This window comes from Perna viridis, chromosome 5 (assembly GCF_037379345.1).
Source record: "Perna viridis isolate PV_CMFRI_1.1 ecotype Kerala chromosome 5, ASM3737934v1, whole genome shotgun sequence".
Taxonomy (NCBI): domain Eukaryota; kingdom Metazoa; phylum Mollusca; class Bivalvia; order Mytilida; family Mytilidae; genus Perna; species Perna viridis.
Genome location: NC_142449.1, coordinates 49,971,230 through 49,985,625, shown reverse-complemented (window position 1 = coordinate 49,985,625; position 14,396 = coordinate 49,971,230). Strand labels below are relative to the sequence as shown.

At 31.1% G+C, this 14,396-nt stretch overlaps 1 protein-coding gene across 1 annotated transcript; it reads right to left on the bottom strand.

Annotated features, from left to right (window-relative positions):
• Positions 1-1,311: 1,311 nt before the first annotated feature.
• On the bottom strand, positions 1,312-14,396 carry LOC148618103 (transmembrane protein 64-like). Its single transcript, XM_088585972.1, has 3 exons — positions 13,285-14,396; positions 10,980-11,141; positions 1,312-6,822 (listed from the first exon to the last, which is right to left on the bottom strand). The coding sequence occupies exons 1-3, from the start codon at positions 13,963-13,965 to the stop codon at positions 6,655-6,657; spliced, it is 1,011 nt and encodes a 336-aa protein (XP_088442098.1). The 5' UTR covers positions 13,966-14,396; the 3' UTR covers positions 1,312-6,654.

Genomic DNA, 14,396 nt, shown 5'->3' with positions numbered 1-14,396 from the left:
ATATTTACCACTAGCTAAATACTTAAACCCCAAAACTGACAGACTCAGTGAAATCAAGTTATTTAGTTCCGTGAGGAAGATACTGACACCCATTGACAAAATGACAATATTTAAGGGAAGTACTCCGTACGAGGTGAAAATAAATGTTACTTACATGACGGGCCCAAAATCCCGTATATTTTCGTAAAAAAGATAATTCAAATTAAATGCAAAAAAAAATGTTTCCTCAGCGATTTAAGCGATTAAATCTTTGAAATCAGAAGATTTTATTGCGAATACTACTTATTAGAGTCACGAAACTTCGTCGCTTTGATTTTTGCAAAATAAAAAAAAATTTTTTGGCACGTAATTTAAGTCAGATATTAAAAAATTATTCTTATGCTGCTGAGTTTATACTGACCTAATAGTGGCTTACTGATGTCTATTTTCTATCTAAGCAGTAACAGCCTGGGAATTTGGAAAAAGGTGAGTTCGCAACATTTCCGTAAAAAACGCCATCATATTGGCTTCCTCAGCAACCACCTGTGATTAGATATTTCCTACGAAAGGGCTTCCGCTTGTCCTACTGTAATGCGTTGTCAGAAATGGTACACATAGTTTGTAATGTAATGTGTCGACAGATATGGTATGTAATGCGTTGTCATACATTGCACATAGTTTGTAATGTAATGTGTTGTCATATATGGTATGTAATGCGTTGTCATACATGATACACACGGTTTGAAATTCAATTTGATGTACGACATTGTACACACAGTCTGTAATGCATTGCCTTGTCACACATGGTGTTCACAGTTTGTAATGTAGTGTGTTGTTTGACATGTTTTTTTTTATGTGTCTGACATATTCCATATGGTTTTTTATATATTTTTTGTCAGAAAGGATTCACGTTTTTTAATGTTTCGTCAGACATGATTCATGTTTTTTTCGTTTTGTCAGACAATTTTCACATGTTCTTTTTATATGTTTTGTCAGACATGATTGACATGGTTTTTATGTTTTATCAGACATGATTCAAGTGTTTTTTTATGTTTTGTCTGGCATGATTCACATGGTTTGTTATGAAATATATTGTCTAATTGACTGGTTTAACACAGAAAATTGAGAGCCGTGATGACTTTTCTGTGTAATTCCAGTTAATTATCAATGATTATAGTGTCTTATGAGATTGTTTAAAAAGTTATAATAGTTGGGATTGACATTGTTTTATGTCAAAGTATAATACTAATAATGTCTATTTTTTCATATTTTAAGTTTGATCAAATAATCAAAAATTGACAACCTGATCCAGTTTTGTTATTAGAAAATGTAAACAGAGAAATAATGTTTATTAAGAAATTCATAAAACATGTGATTTATAATGTCACATCACAATCTTTAAACAAAGTAAATTCTTCCATACATATCTTCCCAAAGTTATTTCAAACACTTACGATGTATTTTAGTTAATCACAATATGACTACACATATTAACTATTTAATATTGCAATAAATTGTGACATTAATGAAAAGACGAAACATAGTTCATGTTTTAACTGCTTAATCAACAAATACATGTAATAAAAATACCAGGCAGACTACTACCTCCTCTCCTTTCCCTGTAATATAAATATATAATCATAGATGTAATCAATCACAAAAATGTTACCTTTTCCTTCATTTAAACTATACCATAATATATAATAATATATGTATAATATGCAATTTTCAACGTGAATTCACCATTATCATCATCAGAAGTTTTTTTCCCTAAAATTATTGTGTATTGTTTTTATTGCTATCATGGAATCAAGGATTATTGTGCACTAATTGACAATGTAGCTTCAATCCTTCATTTATGGCATTATATATATACCTGAGATAAGTGAAAAAAAACTGATGTTGGGACTTTGCAATGTATGTTAATGCTTGTAAGGCACAAAATACCAGTTCAAATCCTGGATATCTTAATGATGAGACAACAAATGTATAACAACTCTCTTAATCAAATTTCTGAAACCATCCACTTTGCACTAAGAGTTTCATATGATTTCATCAGATAAACTTTTTATCTACTTTTACTACTATAAATATGGGTCTCCATATTCAAATATATTATAAATCTAGCTATGAAACCATCAACCTCCTGAAATGGAAATGTCATATGATTTCATTGCATCACCTCATTTTCCATATGAAGGAAATCATCTAAATTTTATTTACTTTTTAAGGGTTGACAAGGCTATATTTTAAAATAGATTATAATAGGTCTTGTTTCTGGTCTTGAACTTTTTCACTGGAACTTCAGGTTCTTTCTTTGACATAACTTCCCACATACATAATGCTGGCTCCCAAACTTATTCAATTCCCTGTCATATGTTGATGACTGATCTAACCAGCTGGTAATTAATATAACATAGTAAAGCAATTACTGAAAATAACAACTTTTAAAAGATGTAAGTAGTCAATCATCTTAAAATATTAACCTGATGTTCAATTTATTATTATTTTTGATGGGAACACCGACAATACAGTATTCCACAATTACTAATAATGTCTATTTTTTCATATTTTAAGTTTGATCAAATAATCAAAAATTGACAACCTGATCCAGTATTGTTATTAGAAAATGTAAACAGAGAAATAATGTTTATTAAGAAATTCATAAAACATGTGATTTATAATGTCACATCACAATCTTTAAATAAAGTAAATTCTTCCATACATATCTTCCCAAAGTTATTTCAAACACTTACGATGTATTTTAGTTAATCACAATATGACTACACATATTAACTATTTAATATTGCAATAAATTGTGACATTAATGAAAAGACGAAACATAGTTCATGTAAAAAGATGTAAGTAGTCAATCATCTTAAAATATTAACCTGATGTTCAATTTATTATTATTTTTGATGGGAACACCGACAATACAGTATTCCACAATTATTTCGTCAACTGGTTACAAAATGACCAAAAGAAGATAAATTCATTACAAAAATCCACCCATTTGCAACACTCCTCTATTAATAGATTGACTAACCACAAATACATTAAAATGATACACTAACAATTCTGATCACCGTTAACTCTTCTTTTAATATAAACCTGCAGTAATTAAAACACTTACAAAATAAATTAGTTAGCAATGAAATCATCTTTACCATAACAGAGGTAAGTCATTAATTTCATTATTACTGTTTAATTAACGTCTGTGAGCACACTTGGCACACACACACACACACATCAATACAATAAAAAAAAACACAAATAAAACCATAAATAAGAAAAAAACAACATTTCATATCTAAAAAGATAAGGAGACAAGGTGTAAAAAGCCTACATAATACCAACTGACGAAGATACCATTACAGTAGTAAGTTTGAACTCATTCAGTAGGTGATTAAGGTCAAAGGTTGCTGATAAAGATTAGAAGCTACTGTTTACTTGAAAATGACTTGGCTGAAATAGTGCAATGATAAAAGAAAACTGTATTGCAGTTTGGGATGTAAATCATGGATTTGACAGTTGCAAATTGAATCGTCACACATTAGAAGGAAGTAACCAGATATTTTCAAACTTTCAATCATAATTGACAACAAATCTTCAAAATTGAAATACAATACTGTTATCTCCAGTCTAATGCAACTGTCAAATAAATCCATAAAAATCTTTAACAAAATGTTCACAAATAAAAAATTAAAGCCCTCAACTATGAAAATGAAACCCTGGAATTTATGACATTATCCAATGAAAACCCATGAAACATTGCATTGGACATTATTTAGAATAAAATATTCGTTTCCTATAATAAAGGTAAAAGTAAGATGTTTCAGCAATGAAAACCATTACTGGACTTTGTATTGTGAGTATTGAAATATCATACTTGAAGGTAAATTCACCCAAAGCTAATTTGACCATTAAGTATCGAAAAATACACATGTAAGTAAACTCTTTTCTGGTTTGAAATCAATCTTAAAGACTGGTTGGACTATTTTGTTCTAAAAACAACTTAAACTCATACAGATATTGCATAATCTTGAGAAAAATATACAAAGGGTTCATGGTAAAGTAATGTACAATGAAATTTACATCATATGTGTATTATGTGAATATAAAAATTCACAGAATATAAAAAAAAATTACATTGAAAAGCTGATTTAAGGTATGTATTTGTGAAGGAAACAGCAATTTACTTTTATATAATAAAAAAATGACAACTACTATAAATGGTAACACTTATATTATTACATCAAACACAATTTGATAAACAAAATCATTTGCAATTCAATCATAAACATCAGAGTAAAGCAATTCTCACAACAAATATAAGCCTTAGACCGTCAATACACCTTTGAGATTGACATATCAACAAGAAGAATATAACTGTATAAGACAGAAAGATCCCATGTATATGTACATATATGTGTAAATCATAGTATAATACCAGCTTACACAATCATTAGGTATTGTATATAGAAATGAGTCAAACTGTAGAAAATATCCACATGTTACTTGTACAAAAATTTCTCATCATTTAGAGTAATCTTTTCATATCAACACCCATGACAGCTACTGGGTGGTCATTTCCTTACCACAACTATCAAAAATGCATGTGACTATATTCAACAATTCACAGAGAAAACAAAATAAAAATAATAAGTGTTAAACAGACAACACACAAACAGGAAGTTGCATAGATATACATGTAGAAAATCAAACAAAAAAGAGATTTTAAATCACAAACACTCACATAAATTAACTTCCATTAGAAAACTGTACATCACATTCTAAAATAAGGCTACATGTACCTCTTAAAGAAATGTCAAGTTATAATAAAATCAAAGTGTAATAAATAAAGTATTTCCTGAGTCACTTAGGTTATCTAGCATTGATCTTTGTGTAAAAAACATTATTTTACAATCATAAGCAAAAACCAAAAATTCAAAAAATCTTGTTTTGGGTAATTACAAAAAAATTAACACTCTCAAAATTAAATTGCCATGTGAAAACAGAAATAATGTAGAAGTAATGAGGGGTATTAATTTGTATAGTACTATAAAACATTGTTGGTTTAGGTGATTTAACATAATAAGTTTCCATCCATGACATGTACATTTTTAGTATCACTGTTGGAGTATCATTATGTCATCTTACTAAACAACATTCACCACATAATTTGGGTATTCTTCCTTTTTAATCCCCTAATATAATTCACAGTCAATGATTGTCAAACATGGAAAGATTTATATAATTGAGCACATAAACACAACAAAATCCTAGACGACAAATGAATTAAACTCACTGGCAGAGTCAAGAGGAAGAAAACAAGATAAAGCATTTAAAAGCAGCTTGACATTTTATACTGACATTATAAGAAGACTTTGTTTCATAAATGCACATACATGTACATCTTAGTAAAGAAGTGTTATATCACAAAATTTCAAGCAAAGTTTTTTGTAAGAAACTAATTCTACATGTACTTATCATTAATATCAAACTACACATATGTTGTCAGAATAGGTGAACATGTCAAAGTGCATCAGACATTTAAAACACTGAGAGTATTTAGCTAGAAGTAGCAGATCTAAAGTTTAGTTCCCCTTGATCAGTTTATTGTAAGGGTTGCTTCATCTTTTCGAAAGTGCTTTACAGATGGCAATTTTATAGGATGATTGTGTACTTAAGCAATTAGATTTTACATTAAGATTTCGATAAAAAAAAATATTTGAACATTCTCTTCCATTATGCCCCTTTAATTGAGTTAAAACATATTTGATTTCATATTTCCAATTTACTTTTGAAAAGTACATTGTACCAACATTAAATCATCTAAAAGCTAAGAATAAAACAAAATAAAACTAAAAAAGCAGTTCTTACTGCAAACAATTTTTTTTGTGGCACAACTATGTACTATAATGCCATTTGAAGTTTACATTTCCAAGTTTTTCTTGAATCTAGATTTCGTTATAATCAAACAGTTCATATAAAAAAACATTCATGGAATTATTGACAAATTAAATGAGGGATGTACATTGTAATGTAATTACTGACTTAAACAATTATGACAATGAAAACTACATAGGTGTTCATCTTAAATCAAGACTTTGCTTCCTTTTGCAAAATATTTTTAGAGTTACAGTATTTTTTAATCATCAGTCTTTCGATTTATTTAGTAAAATAGTACTGTTATTTTAGCAGACTAAAGGAGGCTCAATCATTGGTTCAAGTTAAAAAAAAAAATAAGTAAAATATGTAAAATAATGAAGATTTGACAAGTGCTAGTAAAATATTACATTTAGTTTTTCAATGATCTAAGTTCAAATATTCAAAAATAAGCCATTTTCTGGGAAAAACACAGAGAAAAGTCAAAACCTGTATTTTTGATGGTTTATAAACCTGACCCCTAATTATTTCACATGGAACATCATATAGATGTCATTTACAGTTGGAAGAATCAAATTTTGCAGAAATTATTTTAGAAAATTATTAGTGATTTTAATACCTGCTAGCCTCCTCAATGCATATTTTCCATTCTTGATTTAAAACTTTCTCTAAGTTTGCTACAAATCTGATACATACAAATAAAATTGCATCAAGAATATTGATAAGAATGGCACTTAGAGAGGTAGTTAACATTGAACATGAATCTACACTACACTGCTCCCTTTATCAACTTGCTTGTGATTTAGTAGGCGTCACTAGTATAACTGGATCATCACCATTATTGATTGTCAGTGGAACCATTTGTGATTTGTTGGAGTCTCCCTCTACTGCTTTCTTCAATTCATACCTTGCCTTTCTTATCACAAATGCCAACAGCACAAAAGTCATTATTATCTAAAAGAAAAAATAAGTTAATAATTATTGATCAACAAAAGAACAAACACTTACACACTGAGTACATGTACTTCCCAAGTCAAGATATGTGTTTAACCACTTCCTATGTTCATCTAATCTGGTGAAAATCTTAAATCTGATGGCCTTGAATACAATATTGATTTCATTATTTACATATCTATTCTACAGGTGCTAGGAGCAAGGATATACATGTACATTTGTATGTAGTAAACCCAATTTATTTTTATATTCAATTTCACTACTATATGTTGTCTCAATGTTCCATATTAAAGGGACTTACATGTATTTGCAGCAATTTATTTTTAGTCATTTTTTTTATCCTAATTTTTTGTGCCTACCCTGAAATATATTGTACATGTATTTTGGACAGTTTTTTACAGGGACTTTTAAGTTCAGAATGTGTCTCCAAAACAAACCAGTCAAAAACTTTTGAAACAAATTAAGTTTTGCCTACCTACATTTTGTACCAACTGTAGTTTTTAGAAAACACCAACAGAAACAGATTTATTTTTCTTTCCCTTATACTATCCATGTTATCAACTTGACCATTACATACATGTACATGTATTTGATACAGCACATTACATAAAAAAAAACCAGGAACAACCAAAATAAAGCGTGACAAGATTATGTCCTAGAAATCCTCAGGGTCAAATAGAAATCTATCAATTATGTTTAGCACATGATTTCAGTTACATCATCTTATGGTAAACACTTTAAACATTGTAGGGTTTGACACTATATTTTCTTGAAAGGTAAACCACAAGACAATGATACATGTAGACAAATTTGGAGTAGTCCTCACAATTTTTTTTCCTGGTCATGTCCTTAGGACTAATTAAATTTTAAGAATTAATTAAGGCATCCTAAAGGACTCAAAGTTTCATGGTAGTCCTCTCTCCAATTAGGTAGGCACAGGACTAACAGACCGCTGTTAGTGTAGAACACTGTATTATACAATGTACCCCCGTGCAGGTCCGGGTGATAAAAGAATGGGCCTGCAGCAGCGCTAAGCTTGTCGTATAAGGCGACTAAATAGTGCTCAGAAACCTAGCCGGGGACTAGGCGCTCAGCCCACAGAGCAACTGGGATGTGTGCCCCAGGTGGTGGAATGGGGTACCCCTGGCGTGTTACATGCTGGGGTTGTCAGGCTATAATACGGAAAACCTGACCGCAAACCATAGTGGTGCACCATGTTGGGAAAGATGCCACGTTCCTCACACGTTAAAGAACCCTGCTGTGGTATTCGATAGGAGTAGTAACCTTTGCGCTCCGCCACAGGAGGCTAAATTGCCCGACCTTACCCATCCCCCCTTTTCCAGTGGCAATCAAAATTTGTCGACCCTATTATCCTCGTGACCCATCCTTTTTTTCATTTCATGTTCATTTTATCATCCATTTCATGTTCATTGTCTGAATATAGCTGAAGTATTGCTGCTCGGACGTTAAACCCCAACAAACAAACAAACAAATATACAATGTATACATGTACATGTATGTGGACCATTGTTAGTGTTGAACCCTGCAAAGTACAATGTATAAATGGACCACCATCAGTGTAGAACCCTGCATTGTACAATGTATACACTTACCACCGTTAGTATAGAACCCTGCATTGTACAATGTATATGTGCATTTTAAGTCAATTTCTTTCTGGACATTTGCATGACTGAATACATATTAGACTTTCAGCAATACATGTACATGAAAGTATAATCCATGTCTGGTCTTTGTCCCTGGATTACATTCTTTTAATTACCGCTATAATCTTGGTTCCCTTGATTACTCTTTAATACTGGTACTGTACTGTCTTCATTTTCTATTCAACATTTTTTAATTACATCTGTAATTCTTGGATTTCATGACGAAATTCTGGTTGTTAAAGTTTGCTTAAAGAGGATGGATTCATCTAATTAATGCTTCCATAAAAATGAAACAAAACAACAGTGAAAAAATTATCATTTATCAATAGTTATTTCAAGTACTTGAAATTTCTTTCAATAAAAATTGTCAAAAATTGCTTAAGAGTGATTCTTTGAATGACCATATGCAGTATTGAATTGATTACAACACCTAAAGCTTCATTAATTAGAGAGAGTTATCAAGGGAACCAAGATTCTAGTGGAAATCACGAGAATGGAATCCATGGACCTGACATGGAAAACAGACAACCACAACAAGGAACATAAAATAACCAAAATAATACATACACAGTAACAAAGTAACTGAGCAACTTGGGCTCCACTAAAAACTGGGAGCATGGACCAGGTGCACTGGTAGGGTAAACATCCTCTGCTTTTCTAGAAATACCCACCGAGTTGCTCATAAAAAGTCAAGTACAGGGTAGACGAAAGAGGAAAGAAAAACTATGACACATAGAACAAATCAGTTTTCATGGTGCAGATTGACACACCTTAATGATCCATGAATCCACAATAACAACCATAAAACTTCTGTTGTGATGACTTCAATCTTGTAGCAACATACATTTGTAACCCTGAATATATGGTAGACTTTCAGCAATACAAGTTCATGTACAATGCACATGTAAGTGTAGTCATCTTTAATACTGGTACTGTTTCTTCATTTTTTATTCAACATTTTTTAATTACATCTGATTAGACACGTGTGAACTGCTGACTTTCATCATCTGACACATGTGAATAGTTTTATGGCCTTTATTTCTTAATTGCAGATACGAAATGTACATGTTACAAGTAAAAGGAGCATGAACAAATGAGCATTTCAAGGTGGCTCCCCTATTAATTGGAATTTCTGCGAATCTGAACACTATTTCATGTGAATTCTTCATGGTATTGTGACACATTGTGAACAACTTCTATTTTTCAATAGAGGTGTTCTATAGTAAAAAAAAAAGCATCAAAGGGTTGATAGACTTATAAATATCACAAATATGACTATATTGCAAGTGTTATTGATTTTGTCGGCTAAACTATTTTTTGGATAGCTACTTAGTATAAAAATGCAAATAAAATGACCTTATTTGAATTTAAATTCCAATCAATCATTTTTCAAATTTAGAAAAAAAGGAGGTTGGTTTGACAATTTTCCATACATTTCTGTAAATAGCCTGATCATCTCGTATTTTTTTCTCTTAAAAATACTTTAATTTTGTGTCTGTTAAAAATAAGTTTATAAGAAAATGGGGCAAATTTTAGAGCCAAAAAATGGGTCTCAATGGCAGGAAAAAGTTTAAATTTTACTAAATGCAAGTTGTAGGGTATATTATCTTATTTAACTGTAAAAAGTAATGTATGCTAAAACAAATTAGAACAATTAAATCGTTTGAGATCAGTTTCAATTTGCACATACATTTGTATAATGCATACATGTACTACACAATCTAGAAGAAATGGGTATTCATTTTTAGGCCAAAGTTCCCAATGTTAAGCCCCCCATTTATGAGAAAATGAGTCAGGTGACCCCCTATTTTCTTTCCTTTTGGAATAAGGGTAAAAAATTTTACTACACAAGTCAATATAAGAAAATTAAATTGGGGCTTCTTAAATGATCGAACCACCTTAACTATAAAAATGGACTCAACTATTTTCTCCAAAATCAATTGTGGGAGATCATGCAGGAAGGATATAGAGGAGAATGTACTGCAGGGAAGCACATTAGTTGTAGATATATGAAAATGTACCATGATTCTCAACCCAGCATGGGAAGAATTGGAATCGATGTCACATACAATGAGGACATAGTTTTTTGTAGGTTTAAACTGGTCTGGAGCTGGCATGTCCGTTAACTGCTATTAGTTCTTTGTTGGTGCATTTGTGTACCATATAATCAGTTTCTTTATTAATGTTTCAACAAGGGACTCAGATCTTTCTGAACTGACTTTTAGGTACATTTAACTGTGTACTTTTTTTCCACAGTGGCCTGTTTTAGAAAAGGGGAGGTTTGAGATTATGCCAAAGTAACAGTACTTTAACCTTGCAGTATTTTGATGCCTGTCCAAAGTAACATATTTTGTATAGTAACATACAAATATATATGTATCAATATAAATTACAATGTAAAAGCTTTTTTTAACAGAGTGTCTAACCCTAAATTGTCTTTAAATCCTGTTCATATTATATGTTTCCTTCTTTTTTACAATGGTTAAAACTTACCTGCACAGCAAATATGACATATCCAGTGAGAGCATTGGACTCGTCAGAAAGGACATCTTCCATGGATCTAAGTGTTGAGCCCATATAACAGTTGAGTATAGCAGTTGGTGACAGACCAATGGCAGAGGCGGCAGAATATTTGGTCATAGATATATTAGTAAGCTGAAATAATACATGTACATTAGAACTTTAAAACATTGTTTTTATTCAAATCATTAGAGGATTTATTAATAAAAATGTCACACTTGTGACTGAAGTTACATGTACATGTAAGTCTGGCTGTATTACTACAAAATACTGTACAAATGTACCTTTCTACATGTACATGCACTTGCACATGTACAAAGTATCATTATGCCTCCTTAGACAAAGATGAAAAGTTTGAAGTCCAACTTTTCTACATGTCTTAAGGTTAAAGTCGAACTTTTGTACATGTACATGTCTTAAGGTTGAAGTCAAACTTCTGTATGTGTATAAAGAAAGAAATATTAGTACATGTACATGTAAATGAATAAGTCAGACTTAGTCCCAATTATTTTCCCTTGAAAGGCAAGCAGTTTGTAAATTTCATGTATATTTAAAGATTTAATATCATTTATCAAAAGCCTCTCGCATGATTTATGCACTGTGGTATCTAGGGTAAGAACAACAAAAATAGTTGAAAGGCAATTTCGTACTTTTTTCTCTTCATGAATAGGTTTTAATAAATCAGACATTTTAATCTTCTAATCCAATTTGATCACTGATTTAGAGTGATAGTCCTGTGTTTTTTTAACTCTTGCACAGTATATCAATAAAATATAACTGACAAGTGACAATGCACTTAAATGTGCACATAAACAATTATTAACTGATTTCCATTTTTTAAGCATTACAAATGGCAGATGTTACAATGTACGTGTACAAAATAATGTACATGTACAATGTACCAAGGGAATATCATCAAAATATAATCAAATGATCAAATACATTTGTACATATGTAAATTATATGACAGCTGGAAATAATACATGTACTTATATGTAAACATGAATTTCTATGAAATAGAAAGCCACAACTTCACTGTGTCTCAACAAATAAAAGTGCTGAAAGTACTGGAGGTTTTTGATTCTTGTGAAAATTGTAGCATGAACAAAATTTCAAAGATCACATGATGTTGACAGAGTATTCATCCTACATTATAATCATACTTAAATAATTTCAGCTTAAGAAAATAATTTCCTTAAAATAAGTTTTCAAAAACTAGACACTTTTATCAATTTGAATATTCCCACCAATTTTACTTGGTTAAAATCACTGCTTTTCACTTGATACTGAACTTGACTAATAAGTGTGTTAAAATGAACATGCTTAACACATTTTGTGCTTTTAGACACATAACTGCAAGAATTAAATTCCCTGAATGCGAATTTATTACTACATTTGTTGTAAATATCTGTCAAGCCCAAAAAGGAGTCCATCAGATCTTGAGTTGATATAAAGACTAGATCTTAATTTTATTTGCAGAAATAATAGATTATTATTGAGCTGATTAATTGCAAGAAACATATTTACTGGTTATAAAAGAGGTCTTGAATGATATAAAATGAATTACACATGGATTATATTTTTGTGTAGTGTTCAGAAATAGTTAGGAAGTTCCAGAGATGGAAAGGTGACATACAAGTACATGTAAGGTATTATAATCCTGAGGATCAAAAATCCCAAAATAAAACAGGAGTAAAGTTGTTCTAATAAAACTGTTTTCAATTATTTTCTCTTTACATACATGTACTTTAAATCTTGTTTAGCTAATAGAACTATTAAATGTACATGTATCTACATTTGTACATGTACATGTACATGTATGAAAATTTGCAAAAGAAGGAAGCTCAAGACATATTTTTGACCATGTACTGTAGAGTTATGAAATTAAAATTTGTGCGGATGGAAGTGTACACAAACATGCATGTACATGGTTGTATCTTAAAAAAAACCAGATCAAAAGTTGAAAATGCAAAAACAGTGGCCAGATTTTTGTGATCAATGAAATTGTTGAAAAACATTGACAAATAATTCATTTTTTATATACATGTACATGTACAGTAATGTATGGGCCAGATCCATAGAGGGATGGATTAACAAGGAGATACATCAACTAGGGTTTGATCAACTAGAAGGATTGAAAATTGGACAGATCACCTAGAATTCAACTTATCGCATTGTACTGCTTGACAGACAAAAACATTCTTCATGGTAATATCAGTATGATTTCTTTCAACATTGCATCAGACAATTTTCTTACAGGAATAAATTTAGAACTTACTGAAAATATTCCATTCTGCAAACCAAAAGGAATAGGTGTCAGCCGGGATAATGCTACAATTTTGAATCCTTGTTTGCTTTCAACAACAGAAATAAATGCTTCTATCTGCTTGTTGTAAAACTTCTTCAATATCCAATCTCGACAACAGAGTTTCATTGTCAGATGTGCAATCATTATTCCAATGGCACCAAAAAATGTCACTACTAACGGCCCATAGATATATCCATAGAGATAACCACATGCAAGCATCAACAACATATACCCCCAGGCAACAGGGAAAGAAACTAATGTAAATAATAAGATGAAAATAATGAAGCTAATACTGAGATCTACATCTTCCATCCAAATAAGAAGTTTTTTAATGTACTGATGACAGAACACAATGGTAAGACATGTCAATGATATAACACCTATAGAAGTCATAGATACTTGATAGCAACTGACTTCCTGTCCAAATAAATCTCCATTCTCACTAGAACTTTCAGAGTCAGTACTCCTGGACTCAATGTCCTCTCCATGTTTTAATTTGTAATCTTTTAAAGATAGATGTTGTTTAGACTTGGACAAGAAGATATCGTCAAATTCTGAACATTCCCCAATGACCATCTGGGGTCTAACATTAATATCCTTTAAATGAAGTTTTTCAGCCAACATATTTTTAATGTCTGATTTTCCATCCATACCAGACTTGTTGACATTTACTTTCCAAAGTCCACTTTATATCAATGTGACACAATTTTTCACTTTGACATGAATGATTTATAACTGGATAGTGTAATCTTAGCCTAGAAATATAATGATCAATCATGGACCAAAAATCATGATCAATCATGGACCAAAAATCATGATCACGAACTAAGCTCGAAGGTATAAATTTGGACACTTTTGCTTGTTGCTAAGTGAGCTTTGAAATATAGGGTCAAAATGTAGACCATCGACGGTATGAACAAATATTTCGAAAGACGGAAGAACTTTCATCGCAAAATTAAACAACGATTAACCCTGGTAGTATCATCTCAAGCACTTCCATATTTCCTACAAATCTTATATCCAACTGGCCTACGCCCCAGCTTGTTTGTTCAAGTCCAGTTCCAAACAATGTCGCTTAAGTC

What these genes read in the sequence shown, in the direction of transcription:
- LOC148618103 (XM_088585972.1), bottom strand. Translation starts at nt 13,965, where the DNA reads ATGGATGGAAAATCAGACATTAAAAATATGTTGGCTGAAAAACTTCAT. An exon ending in TGCAGAATGGAATATTTTCA is followed by an intron (nt 11,142 to 13,284) that starts GTAAGTTCTAAA and finishes GTATTATTTCAG; the next exon opens with CTTACTAATATATCTATGAC. An exon ending in ATGTCATATTTGCTGTGCAG is followed by an intron (nt 6,823 to 10,979) that starts GTAAGTTTTAAC and finishes TTTTTCTTTTAG; the next exon opens with ATAATAATGACTTTTGTGCT.